We start from the raw sequence: 19965 nt of genomic DNA on the forward strand, positions 1-19965 counted from the left end.
GGAACATTGGTGAGTTCTTGCCACCACATGACAATGTCACTGTCATCCTGCACTGTACGGACTGCACTCGCAGCTTCCACATCCCCAAGACAGTCCAGCATGATAGAAGCAGTTCTGGATTGTGTATCGAGTCACGTCTTGCCGAGCACGACTGATCATTTCGACTGCGGCAAACAAATTAGCTCGTCATCAACCAGGAGTTTCACTAAGAGCTGCTCAACAATGTATGGATGATGCCTTAATCAAGTGGCTGTAAATGCGCTGTTGCGTTTGGTGGATGGAATCAAAGCTCAATGTTTACGAGCGAGATGCCGCAATGGTGTGCTGAACAGTTATCCAAGAGGAAAGAAATCTTGCACCCGCTTGTTACAAGCTCCTCGTCCCAATCACGCAGCCAAGCCTCAAACACCCTGCTCATCCGGAGTTTCATTCGGAGTGATGTGCATCGTTGCAAGCACACGGGCGACTTGAACTTGCCAATGACAAACAATTACAGCTATGAAGATGACTGTCATACAGGCCTTGTTCATTTTCCTGTGGTAGCACTTCTTATTTTTGAGTGCCAAGGTCCTCCTCAGCAGCAACTGCCAAAACAAGGCAGTTTCATCCATGCTGTAAATGCTGCTCAGTTCGTACCTCTACCTCACAGCACGCCACATACCTGGTGCCCACTTCTTGGTGCCTTCTGTATTGACTGCATGGCTCTCACCTGCAACCACTTTTTCGTCTATGAAGTAGTGGCCCTTAAATCTCTGGAACCAACCACTACCCGCCATAAACCACTTAATGCCCAAAATGCAGGTGAAATCTTATGCCTTCTACTGCAGCATGAGGTCCGAGACAGGCAGATTTCGTGGGCAGACATCCAAGAACCACTGGTACAAGACTTTCTCAATTCCTTGTAAACCTGCTTGTGGAGGCGACGGCTGCCAGCATTTGGGTGTTCTTGTGTATTGTCTATGATCGCGAACTTGTTTTTCAAAATGGTATTTTGCATACCCCTGCGAATCTTGAAACGCGCTGCAAAATCACTTTTTTTTCCACACAGCAAATACTGTAAATGTCCATGCATAATAAGAGGTTTTTTTTCCAGGTTTTAGCATGTCAAATTTCCGCGTTGTATTAAACGCAAATATGAACAATTTTCAACCCAAATCTGCTCTTCCAGTTTTGTTATCCTGCGAGAAAAAGCACTACCTAGCGGTGGTGTCAATTTGTTGTTACGATTTAGATTATTTCACCATGCTGATCTCGTGATGCCCACGCTATCTGACGCAGTACAATCGTACCTAGCATGATGTCGGGACCGCAAAAGCAGAGCTCAGCTGCTTTTAAAAGGAGAGTACCACATACTGCCGCGTATAAGTCTACGGTTTTTTACTAAAATTACAATCTGAAAATAGACCTACTCGCAAGGTTTAATGTAGTTTAGATTAGGCCGCAGATAGTACGCACAATATGCGCCCTGCACCGGGGTGTCGGTTCCCGTCATTATGCATGAAGCCTTGGGCATACAAAAAAAAAAAAGGAAATGGTTAATTTGCATAAATTTGAACAGGGAACTGTTTAGCCATCTCAAAGTTGAATGGCGCAAGGGAACGAACACAGGAAGACACAGAGACAGAAAGAACGTCTCTCTGTGCCTTCCTGTGTTCGTTCCCTTGCGCCATTCAACTTTGTGATGAACCAACTAGCCCAACAGCAAGTACCTAGCCATCTCGCTCGTGCTGGTGGCCAATTTCCCGGGCAAGCGGAAAATAGCGCAAGAAATGACTTCTAATAACATCCGCAGTGCCTGTCATGCCACAATCTGAAACTAAAGGACTAAAGAATGGCAGTTCACACTGCCGCATATCAGGCTAGTCAGCTGGGTCATATGCGAGTGTGCATGGTAATCTTAGCAGCCAAAGGCGTTGGTTGAGCGTCAAGCAGTGCTACATGAACTGGATAAGGAGCCTGCAGTTACTGCCACCGGACCGCTTAAAAACCCCTCCAGCCATGCTCTGTAGTTAGAATCTGCATGCTTAATTGTGCCAGAATTTCCAAGGAGCTCATTGGGCACGCTTTCAAGAAATGGGGGACATCGAACGTACTTGACGGTATCGAAGGCGAGTTTCTATGGAAAGGTTTATCTGACAAGGAAAACTACATCCAATGACAATGATCACTTAAGCGCGAAATGCAGTGCACACAAAGGCTTTCATTGAGCTTTCCTCACTCATGTTACATAAGGATGCAAACTTTTTTTTCCTACTTATTTGCTAACCTCAAATTACACCTCGTATTATATGCGGCTCCGTATTATATTCATGTTTTTACGGTACTCTCAAGTTTGTCAGAAAGTGGCATGGCGGGCTGCTGTTTTGTCGCCTTGCAGGATGAAGCACCAGAAAGCAAGTGCACAGCAACCCAAACACAGCCAGAGTCCAGAGAGCAGAGCAGCAGCATGACTCACAAACATGAACAGAGAAAGCGTGTAGGGCTATGTCTCATAGCGTCCACAGGCTGCAGGACTGTCGCCTTGTCTCAAAGCCAGCACGATAGGTCCAAAGTTGCTTGCCTATACTTCATCACATGGTAGGCGGCTGCCGAATAGGAGCGCGGCAAAGCGAGACTGGCCGACGGCACGGATTTTAAAGGGCTGCTCCCACTCTTCCTGCATTTGACAGATTTCATCGAAGCACAGCCCAGCAGCATGGTCACTCGGAGACTACCTAGAGTCGACGCAGCAACGCTTTGGCAGGTGTATGGTGATCAATCGTGGGCGCTCAGAGTTCATCATATCCAATGTGATGATGATTGTGAATTTTTAAGGTGCAAGGGCATCTGGGGCCAAAGCGCCATGGCACAAGGTGCTTTCGTCTTCTCAAGGTGGCGTCGAAGACCTATTTCCCAAGCATTTCGCCCTAAACAAACCAGGCACCAGGCCAGGGGAAAGCTTGTATGCAGTGCATCACCAGTGGGTACCCGGTGGCACTGGAGACTGCACCTCGCATATATATCCAATGTGTAATTCATTATAAAAAATACATCCTACATGCATAATACTAGAAGAATTTTTGAGTGTTCGATATAAAGCATAATTCACTCTATCCAAGTTTGTTACATTTGAGTTTGACAGTATATAGGTATTGAGAAGAGGGAAAGAAGCGAAACGGGCATCACCCATCTTTTATCTACCACCACCTGGCACAGAATATAATCTAGTGCTGATGCAAACACATCAGCGCATCATAGGTGCAAAGTATAGCAGCCAGTGCATTTTCTATCCATGCAAAATCAGCTGAGTAGCTCTTCCTAAACTGGCAGAAAAGCAGGCACTGTTAGGCCTACTCTAACTTGGTAGCATATCTAGTGGAATTCATTGCAGCCAGAGTGGACTTCCTTATGGAGATACTCTGCTACGCTTAGCAGTGTGGCAATCATGCCTTACTTACTTATACAAAAAAAAGAAAGAAAAGAAAAGAAATCTTGGTAAGATGTACTTGCTAAAAACCAATACACATTGCTTAACAAAAACTCTTCTAGCCCCACAAGAGCAAGTAAACAAAAAAAAACATAACATATTGATTCTTACTATAACAGATCCTACGCAGATCTAGAGCAATGCAAACTTTCGATCTCAAATTTCTCCAAACTAATGATACAGATTTCTAATGTTCTCACCTCTGTTGAGTTTCAAGCCTCCGTATCTCTCTTTCACGAATGGCAGCCTCAAACTTCTCTCTTCTTTCCATTCGCTGCAAGACAGGAAATGCAGGATTAAATTCAGTCCTAAAGATGATACTAGTACACACATAAGCAAGCTATTGCACAACAACACCCAAAAGCAAACTGCAAGCTGGAAAGAAAGCGCACAGCAAAAGGGAAGATTAGCTAAGAAATAAAAATATGTTCAGTGAATAAAAGTTTGACTTACCAATAAAAGAATGACAGCTAAAGAAAGCCACTGATAAGAATAAGAGAGCTAATTTCAGAAAAAAATAATTTCATTTGTATCGAATATATGCAGTGAAAACATGCAAAGGTAGCATCCCTAGAGCCAATTTCAACACAGCCTGGCATAAGTGTCACTGGCAACAATTTTGCTAGCACCATTTTTTGTTTCAAGTTATTAAAGAAGAAAAGAAATGTATAATTTAACAAAAAAATTCAAGAAAAGCTAGACTTGTGATATGATAACTAAGCTTAGAAGTAAGAATATGCTAAAAATCCAAAACATTTCTTCCTCTCAAGGTTACCAGAACATATACGGTATCGATGCACATTAGCATAAGACTGACTGCTATGGAGAATGCTATACGTGTGCTTCCTCGAACCTTCAGAACAAACTCACATGGCATCTAATACATCTGATAGCATGGAAAAATATGTACTATCCGAACAAAAGACAAACAATAACTAAAATGAACACATGGAAGGTACACAGGTGGGCTCCATAAACATTTCCACGTAGCTATCTTTGCACCACTGAAGTGAAAATCAAATCGGCCAGTATCCTATCTCCCTCAACTAAATCTTCATTTTGCTGCTCATGGTTCGCTTGTCTTGTTCGCATTTCATTCGACAATGACAGTACAAATCACCCAAGAACTACAACATTACATATTCAAAGGATGCCACCACTGCATGCTCTCAAGACAGTTGTGCCCACTTATAACGACTACATTAGGCCTTTAACACAACCGTTCATATGAAAAATACATTTATATGGGGGAAAATATAAGTGCTATGTGTCATATGCCTTGAACTTGTTTTTCATCTGACATTTCAAATTATGTTTGAAATAAAAATTGGTTTAGAGGAAAGAAAAAATTCTTTTCACAATGTTTGCAGAAAAAACAGTGCTGCCGCAACTTGTTCTAGAATATCATGTCCAAAGTGCTGCCTATATATATAATATATGAATGTGCCATACATGTCAGCATGCATAACTCACGATGTGAAAGCATGCTTTAGCATGGTCTGCCGACTGCCATAAAATCATGACAATTAGATTTTCAAAAAAAAAAAAAGGATGACAAATTTAACCTTTTTGTGTTCGTATTACTGAACTGAATTACTATGTGAAGTGACTGATTTGCTTTATAATAATGTAACGGAAATGCTACATTAACCATCAAACTCTGGCAAAAATGGGAATGACAAAGTCTGCAGTATATAGTGCAAACTTAGAACATATGCAACTTTTCAATTACAAAAACCACTATTATCACATGGTTTGGCCACTGAACTTGTATGATGCTAAAAAAAAAAAACACAATTTTGGACTGCTCTCAGAACAAGAATCCAAGGTATCCAACTTTCATCACATAAAGGCGATATTTCATTCTGTAACTTAAAAAAAAAGCCACAATCCACGGTAAGAAAATATCTTTAGTTGCTCGTTTACCTCAGGGTAGTAACTTGGCCAATAGGTGATACCAACAATATATAAGCTTACCATGGCCAGAACAATACAGTGAGCCCATTTATAACAAACATGACTGTCACACACCGCTTGTTCTTTATGTCCAGATGTTCGCATCAAGGTGACTGGTCATAATACAGATCCATGAGGGTAGCAGCGCAAAAGATAGGGATGGAAGAACACAGCACAAGCACTAACTCGCAAATGAACTTTACTGATGGGAAACAAGGCATATATATAAAGGAAGCACAGGCAAACAATGATACAAAACAAACCGCGCGTGTTGCTACGTGGGGTCAAGGAACATGACTTCTCTATCATGAAGACAGATAGAGGGCTTGCTGACGAAGAATCTTGGGTTTTTTCTTCATGTGGTAAGCTTCAATGATCTCCCTTGTTAACCGGACAGGGTGTTTGAACAAAATGAAGAAAAACAAGCCTTGCAATCTCGGCAATGGTCAGCTAAATTAGCAGACTTAGTTGAATATAATGAATCCTGATGTTTTTTCAGACATGTATTAATGCACCGCCCGGTCTGGCCAATGTATATTTGTCCACCACCCCTTCAGAGCATGGGAAAAATGTTTATCCCGCAGGTGACTTGAGGCTCTACTGGTTTTTCCACTTTTTTTTCCACAAGTGCACACAACAAAATACGATTGGTTTGCAGTTTACTACAGAGGTCATGGTTTGTGACCAGCTATAGTTCTTAGACTTGAGCATGAAACTAGAAAAGGAATACATCTGTTGGGCTCAGTGGTTATGGCGCTCAGCTGCTGACCCGAAAGACGCGGGTTCAATCCCGGCCACGGTGGTCGCATTTTGATGGAGGCGAAATGATAGAGGCCCGTGTACCGTGCGATGTGGTCAAAATTATCGGAGCCCTCCACTACAGCGTCCCTCATAGCCCGAGTTGCTTTGGGACGCTAAATCCCATAAAACCAAAATCAAACATCTGTTGGAAGTATTCACCTAGGGTGGAAAAACTGTTGTTAAATTACAAATCCCACCATTCCAAACAAAACTGCGAAAACCAGAACTGTAGTTTCATCTGTTTTCAGCTTAGTCAAATCCTGTCATCATACGATTGAACACAGCTTTTGTGAACAAGCTAGCAGACTTAGGGATGCATGATACGTGGACGATATCCTTTCGAGTTGCAACAAAATAGTACGAAAACTACAAGCTATGCCTTCAATGTCTCCTCCAGACAAAGGAAAAAAAAAAAAAGAATGTTCACAGTTCTTCCTTATCTACACTGCCATCCACATGGTCCCAAAAATGTAGCCAAGAGGTATGATGTAGAGGCGATTTTTTTTTTTTTTTTTGCACAAAGGAAATTTAATAGGTTGTGTGCACTTGTGAAAAAAAAAAGTCAAAAAGCCCCTAGAGCTTCCAAGTAACCTGCGGGATAAAGCACGGAATGAAGTTTTTGCCATGCTCCGAGGCGGTAGCGGATCCTCTGTCCTGAAGACAAATATACATTGGTCAGACAAAGCGGCGCATTAGTACATGTCTAAAAGAACATCAGGATTCATTACATTCAACTAGGTTGATTAATTTAGCTGACCACTGCCGAGACTGCAAATCTTGTTTTCCTTCATTACAGCAGTGACATTTTGCTCAAATACCCCAATAAACACACACCACATGAGGAAAAAAAAAAAAAACCAAGATCCTGCGTCAGCAAGCCATCTATCTGTCTTCATTATAGGGAAGTCATGTTCCTTGACCTCACGTAGCAACACGCGTTTTGTTTTGTTCCATGATTGTTTGCCTGCTCTTCCTTTACACTCGCCTTTTTTCCTACCAGTAAGTGAGTCAGCGCTCGTCCTGTGTTCTTTCTTCTGCCCTCATTTAGCCCTCACTCGCCCATTAAGCAACTGTATAATACAGATGACAACCGCAGGACAGACTTTCGTGGTTCGCTGTCTACAAGGTATCCGCGAATCACCATCACCCTGGCCAAGTTCTCGAGCCAGATGGCACATTTTCACACGTCGCTATCAGCGGGGCGATCGGCACCATGCGTTAAGGCCTAGTGCATCACACGATGAAAGGCCGCTCTCAAGTAAAGGGCATATATCAGAGAGGCACGAAATTTTTACCCACAAATGTGGTCATTTCTGAGCCTACGATGCATATTGTAAGGACTCCCTCTTTGTTGAGTTCACACTGATGACAATTTTTTCACAGAAGACCATGCCAACGATACATGAGGGTGCAGCGGCGGAAGTGGCTTTCGCACACAGGAAATGTTCCACACCACTGAAGCTGGGCAAAATAAAGCACAGAGGCACTTGGTGAGCTTGGCACAGACGCATTACACGAGAAAGGGCTTTTTGGGAAGCTCCTATGCAGCGCTGCTGTACACGAGGTGCAACTACCCAACTGTTCTTGAATAGGAGTGATATAAGCGCTCAGATCTGACGAAGTAGGCGCTGAGCTTTTTCAGTTTGTAACACTGAATCTGGCCTCTAATCAGTGGTCAATGCATGCGGCGCAGGCGATAACTGATGCAACTGATGAACGCTTCAGTGCAGGGTAAGATCGCGCCTCCTCCCTTAGTTAAGTTCAGGCATGATAAAATCTATTTTGTATGGCCCGCCAATAAAAAATTTCTAGGGTCCTGCATTTGAAGAGGAAGATAGACACTGCTGACAACCACAAGAGTGCCACTCTTCTAAGGCACAAGGTAGTTTCCTGAAGTGGGCAAGCCCCACAGTTAAGTGAACAGAATCAGAGGTGATAGTGATCGATGTTCGTGTAGGACCACGATGAAGACCGCGCAGCGTGCCCCGGAGAGCGAGTTCCTGGTGCCTGCATGTTCACTGTAATCAAATTTTGTGACCATGTATATTTGTTCCATTTAAGATTCGGCTCCACTGCCCTAACGCAAACTGTGAGGGTTACATCGCCTTTGTTCATATTAAGCAAGCGTTCGTTATAAGTGGGCTCTACTGCATTTCAGTAATACAAACGAAAATAATATATGATTAATTAATAAATAACTGGCCATGACTACCATGAAATACAAGAAACTAGTTCTTGCATTTCCTTTCCCAAGCTTTCAATACCAGTCATATGAACCCTGCGTGCAATGAGTAGCTATAAGAAGGCTCAACTGTGATTGACATGTGTCTTTGCTTACACCTTTTTTTTTTTTGAAGCTAAAGGCAAAAGAAAACTGAAAAACAGCATTCAGTTCATAGGAAAAAGGGTCAAAATGTGTTCTCTGTCAACTGTTCCATTAAAATGTTGGGGATGAACATGAAACAAAGGCTGCAAGACAGCATCACAGTAGAGCTGCAGAAAGAGAGGTATGGCAGTATAGATAAAATGCATACATTTACAAAGTTAAAACCCTCCACCTGTAAAGCGGTTATAATCTGCAACAAAAAGAAAGTTCATATCATTAACCTTGAGACAATTCAAACAATAAAACCAATAAAGGCATAAAAGACGGTGATATAAAATTCCTGACATATAGCCCTTCAAGAACAAACCATCTTGATGAAGATTAGGCTGGTGATCTTTCAATGTCGCAAAGATGTCTTCTTTCACGGGGTACGTGGTATACGTTAGGACAAAAACACAGCAGCCACAGAGCAGGAGTACAAGTGCTACACAATTCAATAATAATACACAATTCAACATGAGGCTTCCTGAAAGAATTCCATGCAACCTCAAAAGATCCTCAGACATAGCTTTTCTTAAAAGAATTTCTCTATCATGCCAATACAGTGCCAGGTCTAAGAGTTAATTCCTCTCATAAAAAAAAGTTTTCCACACAAATTTGTCAAAACGACGTGTTAAGCAGTAACTAGCCACAAAAAAAAAAAAAAATGAAGGAAAATGCTACACAATTCACGGCTTGCACCTTTTTCGGATGGTATTTTAAAGTAAATAACCAACGACCAATCTTTCTCCGAGGCTTTCGAACATTACAGAATCATTATTTTCAAAACAAATTACCCTTGATTGTGGGCAGTTTCAGAAAGCTTCAGTAATGTACATGACAATAACAGTGTGTCGTGTTTCTGCAGCCTTATTTACTGGCATGCCTGAAAACACAGAAGAACAACTCCTACATTCTACACGGAACAGTGTCAAGATATGTTGGGTAAAAAGATGCAGCAAAAGCTTCATTCCATAAATTAAATACCATATTCTTAATTTTGCGATACAGTTACTGCATATAGCATTTCCTTCAGTGGAGACACAAGCGTTAAATTGTGAGAAAATGGGATGTACAAAGTATATATAATGCCTCACTCTTCACATTGGGGTTCTTATGAAACTCAGTTGTAATAAATTATAATCTCATACGTTACAATACATTTTGGTCCAGCCTGCAAAACTAAGTTTTTTCACCTGCAAAGATAAAAAAGTACTCTTATCACCTGCCTCCCATTTCTACCTAAGCTCTACTCACAATCCATGAACACTGCAGTGCACAGGAGAACAAAGCATGGTTTAAAACTTTTGTGATTATTCAAATGATACAACTAATATATCAGCCAACTAGTGAGCGTCAGTAAAGGCCGCAAATCCATCATCTAACCAAGAGCTGTTTTCAAAACGTTCCTTAGCATTACAGATATATTATTACTGAAGGCCATCACAGGTATCGTCTGTTCACAAAACAGCAATAGTCTGCATGCTACAGTGAAGTAAAACCATAGCGCTGTAAAAACAAGAAAAACAAACCTTTAAGAACATGTGCAACAGCCCAAGCTATGTGCCCGAAAGCAATAATAAGCATAAAGCAAACACTAATATTTTTCTAGTATTCTGTACACTATAATAGTATCAATTAAAAAAAGGAAAGAAAGTGAAAGATGCAACTGACCACTATCAAGTAACTCAACAAAAATGTCTGCACAACCATGCATAACAGAGGACAACATGGAATGGTAGGAAAGGTGGGGAATAAAGGATGTCTCATGCACTATTTTCCACATGTTAAGAGGATGCCTAGGTCAACAGACAGCAGCACAACAGGAGCCAAACATATGCATGAAACAAGCACTAGGCAATAGAAACTACCCAAAAATCTGCAACCCTGGAAAATATGCACTTAGACAGCCCCTCATAGTCTTTTTTTTCTCTTTTCTGAAAATGTTTACCAGCATCTCAAATCACATCAGTCAAATTTCAAGCCAAAGAAAGAAGCTAGAACAGAGTGGCAATCACAACAAACCAGGCCTATAACGAACTCCAACCTGTAGCCTACCTTTTCAATTAAAAACACAGCACTAAACACACAATGGCAAGGTTACATCTCATGAATGCAAAATGCAGTAGCTCTTATAACTCAAGAACTGGCAGCAAATTCACCGTGGAAAATGAGACAAAGCCCACGGCATTGTGCAATTCACCAGTCTCAGAGAAGAGCCGGTTGCAATGAAAATAGAGCTTCCTGTCAATAAGCTGTAACTCTGTTAAATATTCTCTGTTTCTGCAGTAGGCCCTGAAAGCAAACTAATACGAGTAGTAACTGAATGGATAAACTGAAACAACCCTGTTTTCCAAAATAACTGATGACACATGCTTTTCAACTTTTCTGTAGGCACCCAGACCAGTTAACCTGATATCAACCAACATAAACATTAGAGATTTGTTACTTTCTAGCTAATGCAGGCTCTCAAGGACCTGCAAAAAAAAATCAAAGGTAGTAAGCTACCACAGTTCACGAGAATCACTGCGACGAAACATTAGATTCCAAACTGCAACACGATCAGTATAAACAGCTGATCATGCCAACCTCCTATGTAAATGACCATGGGGTATGCCTAAAAGCTTCAACGGTAGCTCAGATGAAGGTTTCTACAGAAAGCCTCTTTCCAAGCGAGCCAAACGTGAAAAGAAGCAAGGACAACTGCCTATAGCAATAGCAGGGACAGCAGCAGAATAGGCAGGACGGGGAGCAACGACACGAGCCAAGCATGGGGACAGGGAATAGCTGCTTATAGGCAGCTAGGGTAATTGAAACAAGGGGCCACAACAGCACCGACGCCACAAGGCTAGGACTGCACAACAACTGGGAGGGACGCCACTCAGTGGGGATGGCAAAAGCTTTTCTACAAGCTGCAAAGACAACAAAGAGCTTGCCAAAATTCAAATGGCATCCTACCTGGTAGGCTGTGTTCTGAAAGGAAGGCACAACCAAGAAAAGCGTTTAATGATTCACCAGAGGCCATGTTTGCAATGCACTCACTCAAACCGCATCCTGTTAAATGTCACACGATTAAGCTCTGGACCACACTCGCCTTGGAGGAACAAGTGATTACCATAACTGCACTCTCAGCGACCTACATTTACTTAATTTACTGACATGCAAACAAGGACACTAAAATGTAGATAAAAAAGACCAATAAAATGTACTGCACAACACAAACTATGTCTCCTATCTTGCCTGACCATGGCTTCCAGCTGGGTGCTGCCGAATCCTCAAGCTTTATCACCCAGCAGGATTGGAACATAAAACCAACAGCAATATAACAGTACTGAAATCAGTCATGACTAACCAAGAATGCACCCGTAAATTCACAGGAAATACTTAATGACCCACCAATTTGCTTTAATCAATGATGTCTACTCAACATTTCATGTTAACACATTAAGCAGCTTCCCTTAGCTGCAACAAAAAACAAAGTGCATAAAATATTTTAAAGTAGTAAACATCCAATCACTTCAGCTTTAAAAAAAAAACTAGCCTTTGAGAGAAAACTTCTTACAACATTACTAACTGAAAGCTACTTAACAAGACACAAAGACCCCTACACAACTCTCAATATCAAAAAATATGCCACCTGCCTCCTTCCCCTGATACTAATCCTGAAAGCAAATTATAGTTATTAAAATGGTTACGTTACACATCCCACAGCACTTGAAAGTTAGGTCCACAGAAGATAAAAACTACACTAAGCCCCAATTATGAGAATTCAAAACGATTAGAATGGCAAAAAAAATTATTATAGGAGGTACCTCGCCACAAGCAGAAGGACCTTAAGATAGTTATAGTCATGTGGCATATGCACACGAACATTGCACAACGACTTCAGACACTGAAGTAGACAGATGTTTCTTGTTATCAAAAGGAGTATATTTTGCTTAGATGTAAAGAAAGATGTGCAGACAGGATAGAAGAGGCGAAGGCAGTTCATTCATTCTACAATGCTGTTGCTGAGAAGACTGCTTTCTGTTTGCACCCAAAAACTTCTATTCATTAACACAGGTCTCTTTCACCTGTTTTCCCATTTTAGGTCTAGAGTTTAACCACACAAGGTTTAGGACGACGATGACCAGGCGCAATTGGAATGCAATGGTCTGATGCCCCTCCAAGCAAGGCGATGTTGCTTTCATTGTACTTTGCTTGAAGTGAGCGAAAAGAGAAGACTACCCCAGTTCCCCCGAGCACACCCTTTGGGTGCCACCAGTGTGTTTTGAATATTGTTTTTTCTTTCCTTTAATAAAAAAAACTTCGATAAGGACCACAAGAAACTAACTAGAAAGATTACTTAAGTTGCCTATGATGAAATTCGGGTTTATTGTATACCAGATTTATGTTCCAAGGAAGGTGCACACTAGTAGCCTGAAAGCACTAGTTACATCCTGAATCGGTGATAAGGTGTGGAGTAGTAAGCCAGGCAATTACACAAGCCACTTCAATCAATAATCAGTGCATGAACAGTCTTCCATTTATCATTTCAAGGTGCAACTTTGGGCGACACGGCTACAAACCTCCCTGTAATAATTTTCAGAATGAAAAAAAAAAAAAATGTGAAGGCTTGTCTCCACAATTCAGCTCCAGGGCATAAGACACTTAAATTGAAACCAAATATTTGAGCTATAGTCAGTGACAAACCAAACCTTTGGCAGGATGTGCTCTTCAAAGGAAATCAGTATTATTTTGCCACGCCAGAATGACATCACCTCTAGGAGTTTTTACTTGCTGACACCTCTCTCCAAGCAACCTCTCGTACCAGAGATTATGCAAGATATACTAAGCTGCATGTGCCACAAAAAAGTGCCATCTCAGTGATTGTTGCGCACACATTTTGAGGAAAAAAAAAAAACAATTTGCAGTGCCAACCCCTAACAGCGACTTTACAGGATTGTGTAAACATGTCAGGTACACCTGTAATGCATGCTACTTTTCAACATCGCAGCTAATTTCAAAGGCTGCTTATTGATGCTAATAGAGTATAGTCGTGACTCACTACAGGGAAACTCCGAAGATTTTTTCTTTTCCCCCATACTCAGTTAATGGCTCATTTATGTAACTGAGGACTTCCTCATCAGCATACCTGCCAACATGCCCATGTGAAAATTTGGGAGATGAGTCGGTGTGTGTGTGTGTGTGTGTGGGGGGGGGGAAGCAAAATCAAGTGGTATGTCCAGGGGTTCTGAGACTATGCCATACCAGATTTCGCTCACATCAGAAATGGGAGGGATCTCTAATGCTGTACTAAAAGCTTGTTAATTAATCAATTACCATATTTACACGCATAATTAGCACACTTTTTCAGAAATTAGGGCTCGAAGAAGGGGGTGCGCAAATTACGCGGGGATTTCGCGAGCGCGACTTACAAAACTCCACAAAGGTCATAACGCGCAACATAGGTACAGTGTATGTTGCTGCGTATACGTCAGCCCCCGGACCCGCACCCCACGCTGGCCGCCCCCCGAAAAAAAGTTCACTCTAAATGAAAATCCGTGCACCGTATGTTTTCCCGAGCCTCATCGCAGGCGAACTGCTTGCACCGTTTCGTGTTGCTCTCAAGTGAGCTACACTTTCCCCGCCGATGCACCTTCCAAGATCGCCTTCCCACACCTCCTCGCAACTCCGCTCCTTTCTCCTCACTCTCTTGCAAATCCACGAGTGGCCTCTGCGATCAACCGCGCCGCCAACGGTGCCGACGCGGAGGCCACGCTCCGTGAAGCAGGCCTTCCGTGGGAGCCAAGAGGTGGCTGCACTGATGCTCACGGACGCCCCTCATTGGTCTCTCCGCTGGCGCTGTGCGCCTGTATCTTTAGCTTGATCGCCGCCTGTGTGCATTGCATGTCTACCCCATCGCGCGCTTTTGTCACCCTTGTTGTAGTGCGGACGTTTCGTTGGCTTCGTTCAAATCTCGGGTCCTGGTTGTAATTCGGGATGGCGGACGGGAAGACCGTGCTCACTTCCATTGTATTCAGCGGTAGAGATGATGAAAGCGGCCTGGGCGGAGGTGACAGCCACTGGCAAGCGGAACTGCTTCCGCAAGGCCAGCTTCGTCAACACAGTGTCTGATGCCGAGCCTGATGCTTCGGAAGATGACCAGCCCGGCGGCAATTTGTGCCAGCGCGTCATCGACTCCGACATGGGGGTCATGACATTGGTTGGAATGATTTTATTGCTGTCGATGACGACACCGACACCGCGGAACCGTGCACGAACTAGAGCATTGTTTCTGAAATGCGGGATGAGAGTGACGTGGAGGAATCGAATGAGGATGACACTTCGGAGCCAGCACCCATAAGCGCGCCTGTAGCAATGGGCTACTAGAGAGCCTCAGACAACTTGTCTATGGTAAGGGCCTTGACAAAAGAGCACGCTTCTGCTTTAAATAAACTGGAAACTTCCCTCACCAGATCTGTGCTGCAAAAACAGAAGTCCATCACGGACTTTTTCGCAAAGAAAAAATTTTGTGTTTTGACAAGCAACTGTCTTTAAACCTGTGGTCCAATTGCTACGAACTTCGGGATATAACGAACGGACGCCGCGTGACACTCATGTTCGTTATAAGCGGGGTCAACTGTAATTACGGATGAGCTTTAATAGAATACGACCTTCCTTCGGGAAGGCTGTATCCTCACGTGAAAACTGCACATGCAAAAATTGCAAGCAACAATAAGTTGCATGTGATGAAAAATAACCTAAACTACGTCAATTTCACTATACCAAGGTTGAACTGTATATGCATGAAATGCTTAAATGGACCAACCACTGACCAAAACAAGTTGAGAGATTATGGCAGAAATGAAAAGAGATTTATACTGTAAGCTGAGCACTGCAATATCAACGAAACAAGGATTTATCATTTTAATTTGGCACTGAAAATCACATAAAAAATTATCTTGTGCTGAAACTCGCCATTATCAGTATAGCCCACCACATGAATTATCGCTTATTTGTTTTAAGTGCACAGTGCTTTTTCTTTCAGGAGTGGACATTTTTATTACAGTCCACGCTCTCTCCAGTGCACCCTTCGATGAAAAGCAACGCTCCATTCCCAGCGTCGACCATGAGCTTTTAGCTTGTATAACTAAAAGCACCACAATGTTTTGAATTTCTTGGAAGGAGAATAAATGGCCAACTAGGCTAAAAATAAATCCATGGCTATTGTTCAGACACCTGCTAGACCCACAAAGCACTAAAGAGGTGACTGCCAAGTGGGTAAACGAAGTAACTGGAACGCATCCAGCTTCAGACAAAGCGATCATAAAGGAACTCGCCATTTCAATACGGCGAGGGATGATATGGCATATGCGGTATAATATGCAGGTGAAGTAAATGAGAAAAATCGATGCCAAGGTAAGCGAGGCCAAGGTGAGGGCTGCACTTCCAGACCTGAAAACGACCTCAGCAGCAGGAAAAGGCGGCATAACGAATAAAATGCTACGAGACCTCGACGAGAGGTCGATTAAAGTCTAACCGCACTTTTCAACCAGATTTGGGAAACAGGAGGAACACCAAAAACATGAAAAAAAAAAAAGGCAGAAATTGTATGCATCCCAAAGCCTGGAAAAAAACTGGAATTGGAAAATCTCTGCCAGACTTCACTTGCATCATGCTAGGGCAAGGTATTAGAACACGTTATCCTTATTCGCCTCGTCGCACGTGTACAGGAATACCAACTGATTCCACCAACCCATTTCAGATTCCGACAAGCTGTATCCACGCAGGACATCATGTGTATGCTAAAGGGGGACATGATAGACATCGGAATCCCAGGGGACAGTGAGAACAATATTGGAACTCAATGTGCAGAAGGTGTTCGATACTGTAAAACATGAGGCAATCTTAAGAAACCTATTGGAAATAAATGCCGGATCCCAGGCGACACATATATCAATGCCTCCCTCAAGGGCAGAACAGCCACCTTCAGTACTGGAGGCATCAGCAGCCCGCAGAACAAGAATAAGCTCGGAACAAGGGGCGCAAGTGCAAAAGGGCCTTGTCTTTGCGTGTTTGACGAGCGCTGTGGTGCACACTCGGGTTGTGGACAACATTACCCAGCCGGTGCCGCTGGATCCGTCAAAGAAGCGCGGGAAGTATTTAACTAAATAAAGGCTGTGACCTTGCTGTGAAAGTACAGTGAAAGCACAACTTTGGCGCAAATGCAGGCACAAATCGTTGCCAGCAAGAGAAATTTTCCGCAAGGTAAAATCAGCTACTTTTTAAAGCCGATTTCATCTCAATAAAGGGATTTTTTTGTACTTTAGGGATTTATCGGACTGTTCGATTATTCGGACCATCTTCCAGGTCCCTTCGAGTACGAAAAATTGGTCGGCGACTGTACAAGCCCCTTTCTCGAGCAAAATCGACATGCTGCTATGCTCAGCGTACAGAGTAGCCACTGGGCTGCCTACATGGTTGAGCAATAAGGAACTGATGCAACTGGGAATTCTGAATACTACCACCAAAATCATAGAAGTGAAAAGAGCTGCACAGTGGTGGAGGCTGTCATGCACAACACAGGGCCACGAGCCACTTAAGATGATGAATCTTCCCCCGCACACAGGGCTCACCAGAAGAGTCAGAATTACAGTAGAAATCAGAAATAAAATAATAATTCCACCACTTCCAAGGAACAACAAGGAACGAAGACATGCATGCGCAGAGTCTTTCAGGAAAGCTCTGGAGGACAAGGCAGCAGCATATGGTGACGCTTCGCCCATAAGCAAATACACGTATGCACAAGCGGTCGTGGTTGGAAGAGGAAGCACTCTCAGGACTGAAGAAATACAAGCAAAATCTATAGTGGAGGCTGAAGAAGCCGCTACTGCAAGCGCAGCCACTACTGACGAAACGAAATTCATGACATTGGACTCGATGTCAGCAGTAAAAAGCTTCAGACTGGGCCAAATAAGATGGAGTGCAGCAAAATAACTGAAGGAACCAGAAACGCATATCAAACTTCTTTGGGTCCCTACCCACGAGAGAAACCCTGGCAACGAAGCTGCCTACCTCGCAGCTCGAGAGGGAGGAAGGGCAGCCTCATCCAACGGACCTACACGGAACGACATTGAGCTATGGGGATCGCCTCCATCAGCAAAGGGAAGCGAGAAAAATCTGCTCACCTTCATGTAACAGACTGAGCAGCCAGCTAGCGATAACACTGAGAAGAACTCAGATGAGAAGCGTGCTTACTCCTAGGAGGCTAGTAGCCATCCTCAAGTATGAGAGCGTATCAAAAATGTAAATACTGTGGACGGGCTCAAGCAGGGCAGGAACACATCCTGTGGAGATGCAACTGTAACACGCCCCCAAAAGAGCTCATGAGACTAGCCCCCTCACCAGAAGAGCGGGAGAAAGCATTATGGAGTGTAGACTATGATAAACAAGCCAGGCTAGGGGAATGGTTGGCAAAGGTTGTCACCCACTGGGTCCCAAAACCTAGCATCCCCTGGCCTGGCCTCCTCCCTATTCCCCTCCCATTCTGTACAATAAAGTCATTTCCTCCTCTCAAGGAGCGGTAATCACAGTCTACTAGAGCTTTTGTCGGCAAGGCGTTTGTGCCGTTACACCTTTTGTGTGAAAACTAAAACGGATGCTACTCTATATTAAAGATATCTGATTACTGTCTAGTGGGAGAGATTTGTATTAGTTTTTGATACTGCTGTTCTTTTTTTTATACAATTCGCCGATCATGGTTTCCAGCATCGATATATATAAAAACGGGCATATGCACTGACTTAAAAATTCCTTGCAAAATTTTATACAGCGTTTCCAACAAAACCGTTGTGGAATCCAGCACCTCAGATGGTAAGCTTTCCGTTGTGGCGAAAAAAATTGGGTCCATAAAATTCAGTGTTCAGTCTCCTTTAACGTTTTAAAGAGTGACTATTTGAGCTAAGCACCTATTCGATACAAGCACAGGCAATTTTTTTTAAAATTTCCTATGCTGCCCAAGTCCCAGCAGCAAGAGCTAGTTATGTTCAGTTTTACAGCTCATTAGCAATGGAAGATATTAATGCACTAAACAAAAGGTTATATATGCACGTCTTATGTGGATAGAATGCGTTTGAGATATACAGTTCCCTGAAAATGTGTGCATCTCTTAAAAATGTTGTGTTTAGTGCTTTGAAGCTTATACAGTTCACAGAAAATGTGCACATCTCTTAAAAACCTAAAAATGTACACAGAGCTTACAAGAACAGCCTCTCCAATAAGTTAGCTGAGGTGAAAGCAAATGTTACCATAAAAAAAAAGACAGCTGAAATAATTTTTTTCTCACGTTTCGAATTTTTTTACATGAAGAGAAAATGTTTACTGTTACCAGCTCTCAACAATTTTCAACAACTGCATACTCACAAAGTGAGTGTGAAGTTGTATGTTAGGTGTGCATGCCTACAATGAAAGAGGCATAAAAACATTTCATGGCAATGCTTTTAGTGCCTGCAAGACTTAATTCCCCTAAATGTCAGCAAAGAAGGACCTTGAGGTTATAAAACTGCTCACAGGTAAAGCTGCTTCTGCATTTTTAGGCTGTCACTGACTATAGCCACAGCCACAGCCGCACAACTGCTACTTGCACCTTCTGGCTATATCTACGTACAGTTCCCAGACAAGAGTTTAAACAGGGGTTTTAAAATTGGGTTCTGCAGAACCCTCCAGGGCCTTGGAGTGCTTTTTGAAATCCCTGAGCACCTAAGCCCTTGCATGCCTACACATCCACCTTTAACTTTTGTCACTTCACTTTGGAGCTAATCACTTGCACTGGACTGTTTCGCTGCACAGTCAGGCATTGCTAATTGAATTGAGGCATTTCTTTACTGGCCATGCATCTCCATACTCTTTTTCTCCACGGGTGTAAGGCAGGAAAAGACTGAAGCCAAGACACACAGGGCTTCACAGCGCCTTTTAAAAGCCACTGTGGTTCCCGGAGAATAAGATAGAGAATGCCCGATCATAGCCTCCTATATTTTCCATGCCTGGGCATCAGATCAAAAGCGGTCGCTCAAGCAAAATCAAGGCTATCACCGCTCCTTGCAAGCAAAGTGCGATGAGGTCAGGAGGGCTTCACTACGCAGCAATGGGCAGGCGAGTGCTGCTGGTTTGCGCGCACTTCCACCTGTCAGCTGCGAGCGGGTTGTCTGCGATGTGAGCACCTCATCATGGCCAATGAACGAGTTTTTAGGTATTGTCCACTGCGAGCGCCTCACTCATCGCCGCACACCTAACTTTTGCCGATCGCCGAGAAGCAGCGCTCACAGCCTTGACAAAAAGTGCAACGGTCGGCATCCATTGATCTTGGTGCCGATGACCAGGCATGGAAAATATAGGA

At 43.0% G+C, this 19965-nt stretch overlaps 1 protein-coding gene across 5 annotated transcripts in view; it reads right to left on the bottom strand.

Moving 5' to 3' along the window:
• kis (chromodomain helicase DNA binding protein kismet) overlaps positions 1-19965 on the bottom strand; it is a 162878-nt gene that overhangs the window by 53035 nt on the left and 89878 nt on the right. For 2 of the 5 annotated variants that reach the window (XM_077646305.1, XM_077646306.1), the window contains exons 26-28: positions 11547-11561; positions 8758-8799; positions 3667-3740 (exon numbers count right to left, since the gene is read on the bottom strand). In XM_077646305.1, coding sequence (XP_077502431.1) covers positions 3667-3740; positions 8758-8799; positions 11547-11561 — 131 coding nt within the window. The remainder of the gene's footprint in view (positions 1-3666; positions 3741-8757; positions 8800-11546; positions 11562-19965) is intronic. The other 3 variants (XM_077646307.1, XM_077646308.1, XM_077646309.1) reach the window with 3 other exon arrangements.

This window comes from Amblyomma americanum, chromosome 1 (assembly GCF_052857255.1).
Source record: "Amblyomma americanum isolate KBUSLIRL-KWMA chromosome 1, ASM5285725v1, whole genome shotgun sequence".
Lineage (NCBI taxonomy): Eukaryota > Metazoa > Arthropoda > Arachnida > Ixodida > Ixodidae > Amblyomma > Amblyomma americanum.